Below are 18,980 nucleotides of genomic sequence, written 5' to 3' on the forward strand. Positions count from 1 at the left end.
AATACGGCGGCGCATTCGCAGCGTGCGTACGCAAAGGATCGCGCATGCCACTGCACATGTGATAAACCTAAGGTAAACGAGGGCCCTCGACCCAGGAGAATGGCCGTCCCGACGGCAATGGTCATGTCGATTAGAGAATTAAAGAAAAAGCTGCCGGAGAAAACGGCACGAACCGGGCCTGCGCATGTGTGAAATACTGCTAGCTCGCGCAAATGTAGATAACTTTACACCATCTATGTATGAGAAATCACAAAAGCAGGTTACTGTATCACACGGTCGCAGCAATTGTGCTGCGCATCGCCGGGAGGGGGAGACTTACAGAAGCATGCACTTGACATTCACTGCAGGGATGCAGAATTTCCGAGGGTCGGGGGCCTTCGAACGAATAACGCGAGATAATACTCTGAAAATGCTCACACTCGTTTGCGATCAGCTACCTTTCACGCGTTAGCGAAGTAATCGACAGTGCTATAAGAAAAGGTGACCACGACTTGTTCTTCCATCCACGCTTCAGGACATTGGTAGCCACGAGTACACGAAATAATAACGAAGGACTTCAACACTGAACAGAAACACGCTCGGAGCGCCGTCGGGTTGAACCGCGCAGCGATGGAGGGCTTAATCAACCGCGGAAGGAATTAAGATTCATATTCACGAAGTGCCAGACCAGCAACTAATTGGCGGTGTAAGGCTGTTCCAGCTCGTGCGAACAGGCCCCATTTTCCCTATAGTCCCCGCAACATCGACCTGAAAAGACACCGCTGAAAATAGGAGACCTGGTTAGACATCACTGAAATTTAAAGCAAAGCCTTAGGTAGTGAAACAACGCTACCTTCGTCGTCCCGGGCATGTTTTACGGCTAGGCAACTACAGCTCCCGAGCCTATAGGGACGTCACGTGAACACTTCAAACTAGTTTGAAGGAAGCAGTGATAGAAACTCGTGCACGTCATCGTTTTAGGAACTCGAATCATTCGTGCGAGAAAAGATGCGGGTGCGTGGTTTCGCACAGAAAAGGCAGTGAAGAACCGTTCCCCCTTTGCGCACCCGGTGCCCTTCGAAGAAAAAACGACAGGCAGCAACGGCGAGAGGCTGACTAAACTGCGCCTAACCTATTGAACTCGAAATCATGAGAAAAAATTGAAACACGCGACACTTTTTCCACCTGATCCGAGTAAATACCTACAGTACATGCCGTGAACTAGGGCCAACGTATTCTGCGCACTGACCAATCACACATGGAATACCACGCGTCGTGCGCCAGCGACGCCTGGATTGGATTGAATGCTTTTGCATGCAGGTGAAAATACCTGCGCTGCACTGTCGTGAAACGCGCGCTCCTTGGGGAATCGGCTGTGTATTTTGGCAGTGTTTCATGAATCGACAAGATCGGCATGACAATGATGCTGTAAAGCGACATTAAGAACATTAAAAAATGGACATTAAGGATGGGCGCGTATAAAATGATGCTGAACAGTCTTTTCGCTACACTGTTGAGTTGCAGCCTACAAAGCAAATAGACCCCCCCCCCCCCCCCCCCCGCCGCGTATAATAAATGTGCCCAAGTTGTTTCGATAAACTTTTTACTTCTCGACAACGGCTTTAATCACTGTTTTATTCAAAGGGCAGCGTCGGACTAGCTGGCGTTGCGGACAGTATGCGGTTTCCGGCAGCGGAAGTAAGAGCATTGGAACACAAAAAATAACCAAAAGAACAAAAAAACGCAATGACAAAAGAAAACGACAAACAGTCAACTACAGGCAAGACTCTCGCATACTGAACACGTTCACACAAGTAGTCCACACCATCAAGGTGGAACAAGAAAGAAGAAAATTTTCACACAACTACACAACTAGCACTGCTGTTTTTAAAATTGACAAATAACGCAACCGAAGCGCGACGCGTACAGTAAAGCGACGCTCATCTCGGCAGGTGATTGCGTTCGGCATACGAAAAGTCTGCAAGTAAAAGTAGCAAAAGGTACCGACATTTTTTTTTTTTTTCTTCTTTCGGGTGAACGACACACATCGGCACTGTAGTAGGCGCTCGCTTTACACACGGGCGAATTCCCCGCGGCGGAGGACCCTTCCCCCTCACCGCTGCGCCATCACACATTTCGTTCTGGAAGTCCTGCTGGCGAGCGGGCTGTATAAGAGACGACGAAGCAAACGCCGTCGTTTGAACTCTCGTAGAAGGAGGTGCCGCTCGTCCACGGATCGAGTTAAGCATTGTCCGTACGTCCGTACCACCGCTTTCCGCGAGCACCACACCGACATGCAGCCGGCCACCGACCGGCCCGCCTTGACAAATGCCGCGCGCCGCACCACAAACGAGGAGGCGCCGCCACGACAGCGACGAGGAACGCGAAAAAGTCCGAACCACCGAAGACTCGCCCACTTGACCGCGCACTGCTGCCGCTGTACTCTTCGTCCACCGCCACAGTCGCGAGAGGCACCCTGGAGTTGAGGCACAAGTCCGACAGTGTCCTCGGCCTGTGCTGGAAGAACGCGAGTTCCTCGGCAACAACGGCGTCGGCCAGGGACGCAGTGGTCGAGAAAGGCCGGCCGGCTGGTCGCCTTTCTCGTGCAGGTACACGTGAAGCGAGTGTACTGGGTGGAGCTTGTGTGTCCAGGCCAGCCGCGGCGCGAAGAATCCGGGGGCGCGGCAGGCCGGGCGGCTGGTTATCGTCCGGCGCCTGCACGGCGACCTACGACTTGGACGTGAGAAAGGCGCCGAGCGTGAGGGCACCAAGCGCCGTGACGGCCACCCCGCACACCACGTTCTTGAAGATGGGCCAGGGAGACTCGGCGGCGCCGGTGTCGTCGCGCTCCTCGCTGAACACGACCAGGCCGTCCTGCGCACACGGGGGGAAAAGAAACAGTTCCGTGTTTAGCAGTACGTACGTACACAACAAGTTATTTCACGAGCGCGGCAGCGAAACATCGCGAATGCAAACACAGTTTAGCCGCCCGAATCGATGCCAGGGAAAGCGGACGGGACTCCATGAAGTCCTGCACACCACTACTACTAGATATCATTGGCTGCGGCAAGTCTTGTATACCATTCCGTGGTATCACAGAACTGCATGATGCAAATTTTTGCGCCTTCTACCGATTCGCGTTTTGCTTCAGGAGGCAGCATTAGATAACAGTCGATGACGTCTACAGGAACCAAGTTTCAAAAAAACCAATGATAAGGGCGGAATCGTCAACAAAATTGCAGCCAACTTCAGTTACAGTAATAGTAGAGACGAGGTAACTCAACTCGCTACGAGGCTTGCGACGAAACTTGAGCAGCGTTTAAAACGATTTAGTCCCATGATGCCACTTCCAAGGCGTGCCCGCGTAAAAAGCAATGAACAAGGCGAGCATGCAGCGTTAAAAAAAAAAAAATGTCGTATTCTTATGACGCGTGGAAGTTATGCACACACATGGCGTGAGCTACGCAGGCGGACACAGGAAGAACGCGAAACATGTGACGCCGCCTTGCACGCGGCTTGCGCAAGGAGAAACACGGAAAAACCGAAGGCAGAGGCGTTGGCGCTTAGGCAGCTAACGCGTCCGCAAAAACCTCGATGTGTTGGTGTCATCGATTTTGCGATACGCCGCGGCCCGTTTTATCGATTCGTCGGCGCCCTTCCACCGAGAGACTGCTATTGCCGCGCGAGGGGTCGCGGGGGCCGCTCACCCGACGGCCTCGGGTCACGCAGGGGAAAAATGGGGGAAGCGGAGCGGTACTATAGCTGTGCCGCGCTGACGCTGGCGCGACGTCGCTTGACGATGGTGACAAAAACAGGGGAGACCCGCCTTGGCAGGTTGCGCAACGGCATCGAAACTGGAAAGGCGGGGATTGTAAAGCGCTCAAGCAACGTACTTTGGAAGGCGCGCCGGGAATCGTAACTCAACGTCAGCGTTCTGGACAAGCGGCTACTCATCCTACAAGTCAGCGGGAAACGCAATGCGCCATTGTGCTTCTAAGTCAAGGATGCGAATGCATGCTTGCTTGGTACGCTGCGAGGAAGCAGTGACGACGACGGAAGCATGACTGCCAGGCAGTGGGGGGGAGGGGAGGGGGGGGGGGGAATGTGAGCTTTATAACGAAACGAAGGGGGCAAACATACTCGACGTGTGCCGCGCTTGCGAACACGGATGAAGCATTAGCGAGAAAAACCGAGGCGTGAAGATGGTCCCATTGAAAAACGAGAACGTAAGCGCGAGCTTCGGCCATCATTGCGCGGCGCTGTGTTTAGGACGATAGCGTGAAGCACTCACTTAACCCAATACGCGACACCAATTGTGTCATCTTGGACAGGCCTGTCAGCGAATGCCTCTCGCGTCAACGTGGAGACGGCACGGCCCATCCCTTAGCGGCAAGAGAAACGGCAAGACTCCGCATCGCGACAAGCAAGGCTACACAGCCGACATATGCAGGAGCGCGCGTCCTCGGAAAGGCCGCACTACTGGCGCAGCCAGGCGCGTTTATTGCGCTAGCTGCGGGCGCACGCAATCGCTGCCTCATCCGCTAGTAGGAACGAGTCGAACTGCAACACAACAATGGCAGCAGATTCTGTAGCCATTTACAGGCCCTGCGCACGACTAACCTCGACACTGTTGTGACAACCGCAAAACCTGATCGAAATATGTACGCTGTTCAGAAAGCTGGCTGTATAGAGGCCCTCGAAAACAATGAGTGGTTCAATATAAACATTTCCAGGCTTGAGAAAGGCAAGCATGTCCAGCGATGAAAATGTCAGAGGTTTCCTTATACAGGAGCAGCACGCGCAATACGCGAATGAACAGATGGACCCGCTTCATATTTTGGTATTGATTTGTAAGCGCAAACTCCTTTCGAAGGCTCAAAACCGTAAACAGCGGTCATCTCGCAAACTTATCTGAGCAATATCCACACGCCCTCTTCGCCAGAGGGTCGTTCCAAAGTGCGGTACGGTAGACCACGCAGAATAAAGAAAAGATTGGAAGCCCATCCGGGCCGAGGAGCGCCATCAACGTCAGGAAGAAATGAGGTGGAGAGGTGGAGGAAGCGGGAAGAAGAAGAGAGTCCCGCGCTGTTTATGCAAATGCTTCAAACTCGCACGCGCTTCCCTAAACGGGCGTGACATGTCCCCCGCCCCGACAGCATATTAGCGCGCGCTTTGAGGACACATCACGCGAGGCCGCGGGCCAGGGCGGCGGCTGCAGACTGGCGACAGCGCGAAAGGCGTCAACGCGCGTTCGTTTCCGAGCGGGAAATCGGGGGAGCCGTTCGCACGCACTTGACATACGTCACGGCTCTGAAGAGTTGAGAGGAGATCCTGCAGGACGGGGACGCCAGTGATGAGAGGCAAATGGGGCCGGAGGTGCGTCAGTTTGCTTATTCCTGCGGTCAGGCCGACGAAACGGATTGTCCACGCATAGCGGTCATATTGCACAACACCTTCACGGGCACATTACACGCTGACAGGCCTGCGAACGCACACAGCCGCGCCCGTAGGGTGGCGCTGCTGTGGAAAGCTCGCTCCTTAAGAACCCTTCCTTTTCTATACGACGCGTGACGTGACGTGAATGCGCCGCTGAGCAGCACTGAAAGGCGCGTGTATGTGTACACAGACGACCGGCGACGCGTCGCAAGGTGCGACCCTCGAGGATCCCACGAACGCATAACGTGTGTTCTACACGTGCGCGCGCTGTGGCGCTCTACAATGACGTAGACAATAGGACGGCGGCGCTTAGCACGTTTCTCACAATGGTCCTGCTTTGTGCACCGTTTTGTCGAGGCATACGTGGCTACAACGGGCGAAGCATATGCGCTGAAGGGTTGCTTGGCGGTGTGATCTTTCCGGGGCACACGACGATTTGCAAAAAAACCGATCACGCAAGCCTCCTTGCTGCGTTCAGTATACGGTCTGTTCGCTCAGGGATATTCCGTGCGCGCAGGATGAGTGAGACAGGGAAATTGTGGTTTTGCCGATGGCAGAGAAGACGGCGTGTGGTTTTAGCGTTGTGATGCGAGCCAGCGAACGGAGCAAACATACGGGGCCGCCGATAGGGGGCCGGAAGACGGGGCAGGGGCGTGAAAGGGAGTGTATGCGCTATGATGCAGAAAGTTGAGCGTGCGCGCTGTTGTCGGTTTATTAATTCTTTCTCCACCTCCTAGCAGTCTTTTTTTTTTGTTTGTTTGACAACGATTGTTTTGATGCGCCTCGCGTTCCGCCTCGTTTCACACTCGGAGTAGTGTGTCAACATCACGAGATGTTCGGGCTCGCCCGAGGTGACGGCGTCAAGACAGCAGACGGAGCTCGCTTCGCTCTTGTGCAAGTTGGAAGAGGAGGCGAGAAGTCAGCGCGTTTTCGAGTAACAGCCTCCGTGGCCTGTAGTAGAGTAGGTGCTGTAGGTGGTGGGCGACACCAGTGCTTTTGCGAACGGAACACAAAGGCAACCGTCTTGTCGACCAGCATCCCTAAGGCCACAGCGGGTTCAATATAGCGCAAACGTCGTGCACGAAGAGGGCTGATGTTCAGTAATGTCAGCAACATGAGGCTCATCGCGGCAGACATAGTAGCAAACTACGCAACAGAGCTTGGCTACGACCACTGGGAACGCACGAACTTGAACAGCTCAAGGATTCCGCTTAAGATGGCACAGACTCCTGCTCCAGTCCTAAGGAGCGATCGCCCTCTGGCGCTGAGCCTTGTCAGATGGAAGAAAGTGTCCTGCTACGGGGCTCAGCACCCTAAGCAACAATATTTCGCAGCAGTTAGTAATGCAGTCATGTTTATTCCTCCCCAACCATATGCTGTTAGTGTGGACTAAAAAGTCCATATTGCCGCTTATGGGTGGTAGCACGGCCCTCGCTATGAGGAGGCATGAGAGAGAGAGAGTAAAGTAACGGGGCGGTGACGCCTCCGAGGACCACCAAGCGAGCCAATGGGGAAAAAAGCGAGGCGCCGGCCAAGACCCACACACGAGCTCGCACGCGCATCGGGAGCGCCACGGCAAGGCAGGAACGGCGGTGGTGGCGCCTCTTTATGACAGCGACAACGTGTCCGCCACACGCTCCTCCGTCCGCGCCGCCGTGAGAACGACCTTGGGGAAATTAACCGCGCAACACAAACACAATCGGACTGCCGCACGCGCGCGAGGCCGCTGCCGCCGCAAAGGCGGAATGACGTCTGCACCGGGCGTGGGATCGCAGACAGCCAAGGAAAGAGCTCCTCCCTCGACACGCAGGTCTTCGCGAGGGGAGGAGGGCCGCCTCGCCGCCGCACGTGTGACCGCGGCGCCGATGCTCGTCTGGCAGTGCAGGGCGTAGCCAGAATGCCTTCACTCCGCATTTGCCGTCGGCATTCGCATGCAGAGACGGGGAGTGGGATCCTGTTAGCAGAAGTGCAAACATCTCGACGACAGGCAAGAACGCTGCTTCTGCACTATTCTCCGGAATGCGCGCACAAAGGCACAAGCGTTCTCTGTACGCATTTTCGAACGCCACTGATGCGCGCACACGCTATGGTACACGTCAAGTATTGCGGAGGGATCCGCCACACCCAGGACTGCACGACCAGGGCAAAAGCTGCAACGGATCTTCGGAAGCCTTGATGGGAGCGGCGCAGAGAAAAGGGTCAGAAAAAAGAAAGCGCTGGTACGCCTCCGCCCGCGCCAAGAACAAAGCGTCCCCGTCCCTTTCACTCCCGGATGTTGCGTATAGCAATGCGGGGCACAACGACGAGTATCCGCACAATGCGGGCGTCACCCAGAAACAAAAGCCTTTTGTTTGCTACCGCGCGCCATTAGAGAGGAGCACCGCTGGCTTCGAGCACGAGACAAAGTACTTTCCCCGCACGACGCGCCAAGGTGTACCGGTGAAGAGCGCCGTCTCCTCCAGTCCCGGCGTGCGCACAGCGGAAAGGCGGGGGCTCGGTGACTACGGCACCTCACGTTCCTCTGCCAGCGAACGTGTCGTTCCGTTTGCCTCGTTGACCGGGGCGCGGAGGCGGACACGAGGCGAGAAAACTCCCAAGCAGCGGTCGAACTGTATACGCCGCGGCAAGCGAGCCAGCCGAAGCAGAAATAAAGACCCCCGGCGACTGACGTCGCAGCAGCAGCAGCAGCAGCAGGCGGAGTGCTCGGTCTCCCCGGCCGAACGTAAATCACAGCCTCGATCAGAGCGCGAGGCACGCCGAGGAGATAGCCGGAAGGAAGCCTCGCGGGCGAAACGAAAAGATGCCGGCGTTTTGTCTTTCGGGACCGCCGACGAGCCGCTATAGCCAAACGCACGCACACAGTTCCCATTAGGAGAAGACCAGCCAATCCTCCCCTCCACTGATCGCGCAGCCAACCAGCGTGCGTGCCCCACCGCTTGGTCCGAAGCCCAGGCGATCTATCTCTCGAGTATTGGCGAACGACGTCGAAAAGGCGCCGCCTTTTGGCCGTGGGAAGCCCCGCTTGACGGACTGCCGAGACTGGACCCTCATTTTTCACTGCCTCGCGGCGCGCTCCTCAGGAATGCGGCGGTGGCCGCCGACCATCGTCCTCTTTCCCTGCCTCGGCGTTCTCGCCTAGCTCTATCGGCCGGCCGGCATCTCCAGGGTATGGCCGGTGGTCATTCGCGTCAAACACCGGGTGGTTTCGAGACGAGCGTCACAGAAGGTCGAAGCGGCGAAGGGATTGATCCGCAAAACCAGTCATCGTCGCTGGCGAAGTGCGCGAGATTGCGCTTCTGGCAGGAGACCTTTTTATAACAGCCACCCTGTGGCCACCGGGAAGTCGTCAGCTGCGCGGTGGTTGGCAGAGCTAGGAACTTCGACGCGCATACTTCCCACGCCCGCTTTGGCGGGTCGGGAGCTGCCATTTTTGAAGACTAGGGCGAACGTGTCCATTCGGCTGCATTTGTTTTTCCGCGCGAAACCCTCTGCGCAAGACTGCAGGCAGGGCAAACGAGAATCCCGTTAATGTCCGCGCTACACGCTGCCAATTATACACTTTTGAACGCAGCAATGAAGTGCAAAAGGGCTCAAAATAACGAGGTTTACCCTCGGGAGAAAACAGTTCGTGCAGACAGCACCAGTGAGCACCGCCAATCTCCCTCTCGCGGCATTCGTGACCGCACTACAAACAGTCGAGCAAGGGCAGGGCGTGGGGGGGCAAAGCCGCAAGAACACGCGCGCGCGTCCCGAAGCAACAAAACAGTCACAAAGTGAAGGACAGAGGAGTAGCAAGCTGCCGCCGCCGCCTCAGCAGCCGCACACGAGAGAGATTCAAAAACAAACAAAAACAGGACTTAGGCGAAAGAAACAACGAGACAAATGGCGTTTCACAGATGGGATCGCCCAAGGCCCCCGGATTTCACGCATCGTAGGTCACGGCGTCAGCACGCGCGTGATGCAGAGGGGCGGGGGGCCAGCCCTCTGTCTCAATGCTTGTGCACTTCTTCCCTGCCTGCATCAGCAGCCAGCCAGCCAGCCTAAAGACAGGAGAGTGGGCAAGGTTGCTCGGGGAATGCAGACGAACACGCGATGAACCCTTCAGCTCCCGGAACGTGCTGGTTGGTCTGTGCTCACGGAGGACCTTCGCCCCGAGACGCACGGGGAATCGCCGGCAGTGCTCGTGGTGCAGTTGCAGAGAGATGCCTGTGTTCGTGGCTAAGCATTCAGTTTCTTTGCGAACAGGAATTGGTGTACGTATGCAATCGCACAGCCTTCTCGGCGAGCACATGAACACGCGGCGGATTGGACGTGTGTTCTGTTTTTTTGGGCGACTTTTTGCGGATTAACAAGTATTAGCTGGGATATCAGCTGAGCGCGGATTACGGCTCTGCAAAGCATTACTCGGTCGTCGCCCTGTCGTCGTAACGTTTTTCAGGATGGACAAAATGTCAAGGAGTGAAGTGAAACCCGTCCTACAGCGACAACAGCATTCAAACGCGAAAGCACGGCTGCGGTTGTCGCCCCGGCACCCTCGAGGCGATGACGCAGCCCTTTCCCAGGAGGGCCTGAATAGCCTCCCAAGGTCGCATCGTCATGACTACCCTGAACCCCGTCTATGGCTCACAAAGAATACAGAGTGCACCCCCCTCCCAACCACCCCAACTCCGGCAGCCGCAAGAACGTGCAGACCCCCATGCCGCCTACATCCGCCCCCGCGGCCCCGTTTCCCGTACCCACCAATAAATAGACATCGTCTAAAGTAGTGATTGATAGCTTTAGTCATTTAACTGAACTCATTGCGATAAATGAGCGCTGCAAGTTCGGGCAGAGTTCTATTTCAAGCCCTTGCCCGTAGAACGCAGCGAGTAGCTGTCCCGCGAAAATGGTCACTACAGAGGTATTGGAGCGCGCAATAGCACGAGACCCTAACTTTCACTCTGAAATTGGAGCTAGTGGAGACGCCGTACCCCGTTATCGAACTGAGGCAGCAATGATGGTATAAGCCCCCTAATGATACTGTCAAAGCAAATACGAATGAGCACAGTAAGACCGTTTGCAGGACAACCGCACGCTTCGCATAGCAGCAGGGTCGTCACTGGAGATTTCCGCACCCGAGGTGAAATATGTCGGCGCACTACATACCTTGGCTCTGTGGACCTTGCACGAAGCCAGACCGCTCGACAATATGCCCCCTACACCTCACCTCCTCTTCGAGGCGATATTGTTATACTGCAACGAAGGCATCTTATTTTGGAATTTGGAAGCACGCCGCCGTGGGCTATGTAGAAGGTCAGCGGCTCCGCGGTGGCGCCGACAGAACAGCAGCTCCGTCACGACATTAGTCGCGATCACGAACGAAAAGATGCGCAGCACATTTTCCAGGGCGACCAGCGCCACGTACGAGGCCACCGCCGCCCGCCCGCCCCAGGAGCCTGCGGAGGACTTCACGGGCCAAGATGAAAAGAAGAGAACTGCAGGCGCCACACACGTCGAGGCGCGGTGCGCACTTTGTGGCTTTGCCTTTCACGCGAGGCGTATACGCGGAGCGAAGAGACGACGAAGGGCGCGCCTGCGGCTAAGCCTCGGCGCCCTCTGTATATATACGCAGCGCGATCCAGGAAGTGACCGGCCTAGACGGCTCTTTTTCCTTACGTCGCCGAGAGACTGAGCGAAGATGCCGCACGCTGGAAGAGTTACGAAAGTTCGTGTGTTCGCGCTTATCCACCGCGGGCGCTGGCAGAAGGACACGGAAAGAGGTCACATACACGAAACACGATACTTCGAAGTTCGGCGATTATATTCTGTAGGTTGAATGCAGTTGACGCCACTTTTGCCTGTCATGCGCAATAACTATTTCGGAAGTTCCACTTTGCGGCGTGGACGCGTTAGGCAGCAGCCCTTTCGCGACATAGACGACAGCTTTGCTCTGGTTGCGCAGGTTAATAAATATTACCTTCTCACTTCTATATACGCGTGGACAACCGCACAGCTCCAGCAGCATTAGACGCGCTTGAGGTGGTGGATGAGCGGGCGCCGACTGAACACGACGTGACAGCGGCATACTAATAAAATCGACCGTGCACGTTGCGCAGTAACCGCAGGCGACGTTCCGGCCCACACGCAGCGGCACGTCCAATCAACCGGAACCGCAGTGACATCGACAGGTACCGCGGGCGACTCCAGCCAGTGCACTCGCAGCAAGACTGCCAGGGTCGTTTCGTCTCGCCGTGAAACGCAACCAACCCCCCGATGCACGAATTGGCTGACTGCACTACAGCATGCAAGCGGTCAAGCCGAACAGAAGCAGAGATCAGTCCGTGACAAATCCCGTTCCAAGTCGCCAGTCGGCTCGGCTACGCCCCCCTCTGTCGGCACACAGCGTGGGAGCACTAGAGAGCAGAGAGAGAGAGGAGGGCCGACGGCAAAGAGCGCGCGTCCGGACAGCCGTGATGGCCCGCTCAGAATGCCGAGCGCCGGCCGTCTCCTACTGGAATTGACAGGAACAACGGCCCGCTTCATTCCTCCCGCTTCTGTTGCAGCGGCGCGCATCCTGTTCAGGGCGGCGGCAGACGGGAAGACAGGGAGGGAGGGGAGGCACGACCGTGAAAACGGACGCAAGCAGAGGTCCCGGCAAAGGAGCAGCGCTGGCTGCAGGCATGCGGGGCGTGGTGCGCGTGGGCTACCGCGGCCCGCGGGTCATTAGGAAGACCTCGAGGCTCGAAGCAGTAGCGAATTGTACGGTCGCTGCACCTCGCAGACCAGAAAGTGCCCCTGCTTCTCCACGCACGACCGCGGCGAGATCCTTGGACTGCATCGCAAGGTGTATTCCGAATGCCAGCGGAGACCCCGTGCGGCGACTTTAAAAGGGCGCAACGGCACTGCGGTGCGGCTTGCCGTCAGTGAATTACGTGGCATATGAAGCAAAGTGAAATTTGAAAATTTTGCAACTGGTGTTCACAATAAATGAATTGAACCTGAAGATCTGGGATCGTCTGAAAAACACGTCAGTGTTCTTGCAGCTAAATGTGTGCCACTGTATATAACCCGTGCTGAGCCTGAGCTACAACGCGAAATAGCGTGGCAACGCCGTCACGCGTTGTAGCTCATAGTGAGCGCGACAGTATACGGGCCCGACATGGGGCCAACTTACGCAACTTTTCATAGCCGTGGCCCGCTTCTCTACGAGGATCTGGACACGACGGAGCCTCGGGGCGGTAAGACGACGGCATTCCAAGGGGGCACTCCTGCACAGGAGGCCCCCGTAGCAGTCACGTTCCTCCCAGACAAAAGGCACCGCGCGGCGCGGGCCCCAAACTAGATGCAGCTCCTTCGACGCCTCGCGCGCAGGATTTGCACGCCCTCGCCTGCATCGTCCTCCTCAACTGTCACAAAGGAAGCAACGGTAATCGATACGCAAACCGCTCAAAGGCGGCTACAGGCAGTCCTAGGCGGGCCATCGCAGGGAGTGCGGCCGGTTCTCCTGGGGGCCTGCCGTGGGGCGAAGCCGTATCTTGGGAGCGAGCGAGCGTCCGCTTCTTAACGAGGACAACAACGTCTTCGCCCGTGATCACTGACACGGGGCGGAGCGTTCGGAACAAGCGCCGTTAAAAAGGCACGCCGTGATGGATTCGACGGGAAGTCGAGCGAGTGCGGTCGAGCGGGAAATGAAATTGGCTTTTGTGCTGCTGCTGCTGCTGCTGCTCGCCAGCCGAAAACAATCGAGGAGATCCGTGAGGAACGCGCTGCCGCGCGTTTAAACGCTGTGCCCCTAGCGACTTATTACCTAGAAAGGAACGAACACAACAACAAGGCGGGAAAGTGACAATCGAGCAAGATTCGATAATACATATGGCGGAGTTGTACAGCCCTATCCCGGTGAAGTCCGTTGCGCTGGAAAGCGTGCAACCAGACCTGACTGCTTACGGTACAGAGTGGACGAAGTTGCCGGCACCAGGCGACATCTGCAGTGGCACCTTATAAAGCATTAACAAGCTAAAGCGCCTATCCCATGTTGCGTGGAAGCATTAAAGCATTCGCCCAAAACAAGCAAGAAGCGATCAGATGGAATGCGGAAAGAGCTTTACATATATGAGCTGCTTCAGGCGCTGTTGCTCTTCCGACCAGGAAGCTGTTTGGCCGATAAACGCAATTACTGGCAAGTGCTACATGCAAAGTTACACAAGTTCACACTCCCCCGTCATGACAGACAAGTCGGCATCAACGTCAGAACACACACAAAGGAAAGAACGCTTGCAAAAGTCGTCTTCAAAGAGCACCGTGACAACACCCAAGACACGACCCCAGGAGCAGGAGGCACTCCTCCGCGACAAGCCGAGTCCGGTCCGTGAACTCGACGGCCGAGGACCGTACGACTGCGGCAGGCAGGCAGACTCGCATTCTTCGCGTTCGGGATTCACGGCCCACGAGCGGCGGCGGCGGCTGTTCGACGGCTCGTCAAAAGCGATGCGGCTGCGGCGCCGCCGCCCATGAACCGCATTCCAAGACCGCCGGTGGTGTCGCGTCTCGCTGCTGCCGCCGCCGAGGAGGAGGAGGATGAGGGAGCGAAGGAGGGAGAGAGACTGACACACCGCGCGCGAGCCTGTCTCGTATACAAAAAAATGCAAACGTCAGGACGAGGTAAGGACTGAGAAGGAAGAGGGTAGACAGGCAAAGAAGCCACCAAGCAGCGGCGGGGCGAATCTAAGGCGATCGCTGAGCCGGGGTCGCAGGGGCCCCCACCGAGCCTCTCCCCCGAAGACGACGTCGGCTGCGACGGCACGAGAGGGAGAAGGGCCTTAGCAACGGCGCGGTTGTTCGAGGCGGTTTCGGGGGCCATGGGAAAAAACAGCCGAGCCACTGTCGAGTCATCGGGACATGGGAACCCGCGAGAACACGCGCTGAGAAACTAAATGCATCACACGCACCAGCGAACGAACAACCACGCCGCTTGCTACCGGGGGTGCGAGGCCGCGCAGGAAGCGAGAGAACTGCGGAGGAGTGCTCCGTATCAGCCACGAAGAAGGGACGGCAACCAGTTCACTGGAGACTGGTTCGTCGCAGCTTCGCCTGCGATCAAACGTCGATGCGCGAGCCAGTACACTCGATAAGAGGGCGTCCAGCGCGCCGCATTGAAGAGGAGACGGGAATTCCTCCACAGAGTACGAGAGGTATCACGTGCACCGCCTCGAGCTGGCGAACCGGCCATAACGAGATACTGCAAGGAATTGAAGAAAGGTTAAACTATAGATAACGCGCGAATCGCGCGGCACTCATGTATCGACTCGGCCACGGAGAAAGATGCACCGGATGCTCGAGATGAATGGTCATACTGTGGAGAAACCACTCGCACAACAAGACACCGCAGATAGGCTGTTTAACGTTCCAGACGCGCTAATAACGAGCTTGGAGGGGATAAAATGCAGCGGCGAACTGTGATACAAGGCTCGGAAGTATATACCAGCCGACATCGGCGTACACGTCCAATTGGTTGTGCCGACATGAGGACGCTACAGACTGGAAACCAGAATGTCTGCCAACCACGTAACAGAAACGGGAGGAAGATGGGCAATGCGAACGTGCAGCTGGCGACCAAATCCGCTCCGGAAGCGCAGAGAAGCAAAACCGCCAAAAAACACGCACAAGACGAGCCGGGCGAGGCGTCGCAACGACGAGGGGTGGCGACACGGAGGCGCCCGTTTAATAAGTGCCTCGAAGCGCCAGCCTGGTGACAGCGGAATAACGCCAAAGTGGCCGTAAACGCGCCGGCGCTCGGGGCGCAAGAGGGAAACAGGGCCGCGGCCCTTTCCGGCCGCGTGAATCAGTCAGCGGCTTCGATCGGCCGCCAATAGAGGAGCGGGCCGACACCTCGAGGCGTTTTCCCATCGCGTCAGCTGGAGAAACCAGGGTCGACGGCCAACAACACAGCTGGAGAACCTGTAGTGGAGGACTGCAAAAACATTGGCTAACGAAGTGACTCCATGCACTCAAGAGTCGCATTTGGGGCGTTAAAGCGCACATGCAAGATAATCGTAACGACGGTGCGCTGGTCCCGCGGGGCCGCTAAGTAAACGCACTCTGTCGAGAAGGAAAAGTGCGTGCGAACCGACAACCCAGGCGGCAATCGCTCATTAAGGCGTCGGTTGACTCCGACCAATCGGTTATGTTCCACTGAGGAAAAAAAAGTCTCGCCCATCTGTGCTTTGCGCTGTTGTCCACAAAAGCGTTGTTGAGCGTCGTTTGAGTCTTCGAGGAAAGGAATAGAACGAACAACACAAACTAAACAGTCTCCACGCGCGTGGCAGAAATCTGTTTCATGCTACCGAGGGCTCTGGCTATAGCTGTCACGCGGCTCCTATACTGATATGACAGCGTCCGGTATGTAGAGCGAGACACTCGATGCAACAGTGCCGCGGCGCCAGACGGAGCTCCGGCAGCCGTCAAGCTGGAAGTGATGAGGTCACCGCTCCGCGTGCGTCATAAGCGAAGCAAACACGGAAGCCAACGTAAATCAGACAGAGCCACGTGGTCGAACGGCTCCGAGATAGAACATGAAATAAAGTTAATCCGTGTTATGCCATGCCGTACAGCTGGGGCAACTTCCGCCACACTTCCCGTGTTGCATAAACGCGCTAAACTGAATGCTCCCAGTGAACTATATGGAAGACGGGAAAGCAAGAATAGAGGTATTTCTTTTTCACGGTCACGTCAACGGCAGGACAAATTCCGCTAAATCACGCGCGGTTAAGAAGTGCAGAAACGAAGAAAGGCAGAAAAGAATTATCGCCATTTTCAGATCAACACTAGCTCCTCGGCTCCCCATTACTGCCCGCCCTCTATTGCCATCTTTCAGACGCCGCTTCGTGTGTGTACACAATGGACAAAAACAGGCCCGTCTCCATGCGAGGAGATCGAACAAGAGGACTCAAGACGACGGCGCGAACCGGCTAGAGGCCGAGTCAATAAAGTTGCGTCACGAAAAAAGGTCCGCCTGCGTGCAAACACGATAGAGCCCGAATCAACACGGCCGCCAAAGCTACGGGTAGCATCAAAAAGAAACACTGGGAACAGGGAGAGAAGGCGAGCTCAGGTCGCCAGCAAAGAGGAAGACGAAGAGGCACCAGTAGAGTAGTAGCGGGAAGGAGAAGAAAGACCAAAGACGGCGAGCCGTAAGAAGCGACCGAAGGCGACGTTCCCACGCCGCTGCGGAGTGCCGATGGCCTCTTCCCCTTCTTGCCCACGCTTTTTCAAACTCTCCTCCTACGACCGGCATCGCCACTCGTCGGCAACGGAGCTCAAGCTCGCTCGCTCTTCCGCCTCCTCCAGGCACGACGACAGATGCGTCAGAGCGCTTCTCTTCAACGCCGGGCGCAATTGCACGCACGTCGGCGCGTAGCGGTGGCGCCTCTTTTCCCGGCAGTGGATAAGCGTTCTCAGTCACCGCGCTGGAAACGAACGACGGGCGAAACGTGAAGCCACTTGTATTGCAGCGGCAGCTTGCTGGATGTGTTGCGCGCTGGGCCACACATTTCTGCGAGAAACGCAGCGCCCCGGGAGAAGGCGAGAGACCTGGCAAGTGCCGAGAAGACGCTGTGACGTGAATGATCGAAGAGGAAGAACGCGCTGCGCTAGTAGGCGCGCTTGAGACTGGAACTAACAGCGGTTAAGGAAAAAAAAAAAGGACAAACTGCACGTACTTCAAGTCGATCTTGTCGAGCGACCGAAACGAACCGAACTCCACTTAATCAGCCATCTTGAGTCGAGTGCGGTGGCACATTATGACATCAGGCAACAAATGCGAGAAGGCAAATCTGCAAGATTTGAGACCTCATTGCCGAGCGGCGATGCGACAGTGACGTTTTCACAGATCGTGCGACGGGGCCGCTAATGGGCACAGTTGACAAACGAGTACTTGTATGTCGTAAGCGAACGTTCCCAACGTGCCGCCGCAGTAAGACGACTCAACCAGCGTTCTTGGATTCTGCGAGAAGGATTCACGAAGGCTGAATCGACACTAATAAACAAAACGGAAGACAAACAGGCGAGGCGCCGTAAAGGCTGTGCACAGGAACTGCAAGATGTCGGCACAGCAACAGCGCAGCGAAACTAATCTCCAGGGCGGCTACCTCGCAGAAGCATAGCGCCGCAAACAAGACGCGCGTGAGCATTGCTCACCGCCAACGAGGTCGAGAGGAAGACGAGACAAGCACGTCGAAAGTCTCAAGGAGAGGCGAAGGAAGCCGGAGAGGGCAGAGTTCGCGCACCCTAGGCGGCGGCGCTGCTTCAGCAGAATCGGGGGCCATCGGCAGAGCGACGCCTGAGACTACGGCAACTGCGGCCGCGGTGCAGGCGCACTTGACGCAATCCGGAGAGAGCGAGCACGTCGCGGGCGGTCCACCGGATAGCGTGGACGCGCAGCAGAAAGTCTGTATAAAAGGCTCCTCCCCCACACAAGCTGCCTTGAGGAAACGTCGCAGAGACGAGCTCCCTCGCCCCTCCCCCGTCAGCGGCGCCAAGGATTATACGACTCCGCATAACTCGGCAGGGTGGTTCACGTTGGGCGCGAAGTACGCACAGTTGTCAGCCGCCGCTCGCGAACGCGGCCGGCGAGTTGTGGAATATTGTAGCTACGGTGGGTCCCAAGGGTCAACTTGCGTGAGAACGTCAGCGCTCAATCTACAGAATCAATGAACGCACGGCAGCCGCGGAAACGTCGCCAGAAAAAGCATCCATCGACTGGTTGTAAGCTGCAGCAAGAGCACTGTATACGCTGCGATAAGAGGAATCGCTACAGTCGACGCCGAAGATACTGATGTGGAACCGTGGAAGATTCAACTTTCCCAACAAAAGTGTATGGACTCCGTTGCACCGTACAAACGTCGAGAGGGGGCAAGCTGCATCTGCGGAAGCGGCGTCGGTCATGGCCTCCGCATCAGCGTTGTTCCCGCGCCGACGTAGCAACTAAAAGGGAGCGCAGTTCCCGCGACAAGGGAAGGGCGCCCGGGCAACCACTCCTAATGTTTCCAGTCGGCGCCAGCGCAAGGGAACAGTGCTCAGAATCCCCGCCCTCGTAATGACCGGCTCCCGAAAGCGTCCAGTATAAGGCACGCGCGTCAGGGTCGGCCCTGCACCCGCGTATGCTCACTCAAAAGTCGACCGGGAAATTCGAGGGGCTGGGCAGGGCGCATGACGCCTCTTCATTGCGAACGCTTCCCGCCCAGGAAACTGCACGCGCACCTTTAAAAAGGGACAGAGTAGAGCGCGACGCGTCTTAATCGCTTAACAAGACTTTCCTGCGGGTCGGGGGAAAGCTGTTCGTCCAGTGCGTTTATCCGTTAAGCGCGATGCTTATAAACAATGACAAGAACGAAAGAAAAGCGGAATAGTGCATCGTATGTTGACGGAAGTCGTTTGAACAATTCAATGCAAGAAGTATCAACCGTTTACTGGCGACAACATAATTAGCAGATACACAGGCCGCATCACCGGCGCCGAATGCATGAAGCTTAAAGCGCAGGAGGAGGTTTGCGTGGATGGAACGGCTCGCAATGCGAACGACGGTTCAC

The 18,980-nt window shown here is 56.5% G+C and overlaps 1 protein-coding gene across 1 annotated transcript in view; it reads right to left on the reverse strand.

The window, feature by feature from the left end:
- The window catches only part of LOC142572192 (apoptosis regulator Bcl-2-like), a 69,227-nt gene that overhangs the window by 628 nt on the left and 49,619 nt on the right, over positions 1-18,980 (reverse strand). Inside the window, exon 2 of the mRNA XM_075681131.1 lies at positions 1-2,853. This exon is cut by the window's left edge and continues 628 nt beyond it. Within this exon, the coding sequence (XP_075537246.1) occupies positions 2,707-2,853 (147 nt within the window). The 3' untranslated portion in view covers positions 1-2,706. The remainder of the gene's footprint in view (positions 2,854-18,980) is intronic.

The sequence above is a fragment of the Dermacentor variabilis genome, chromosome 2 (assembly GCF_050947875.1).
Source record: "Dermacentor variabilis isolate Ectoservices chromosome 2, ASM5094787v1, whole genome shotgun sequence".
In the NCBI taxonomy this organism is placed as follows: Eukaryota; Metazoa; Arthropoda; class Arachnida; order Ixodida; family Ixodidae; genus Dermacentor; species Dermacentor variabilis.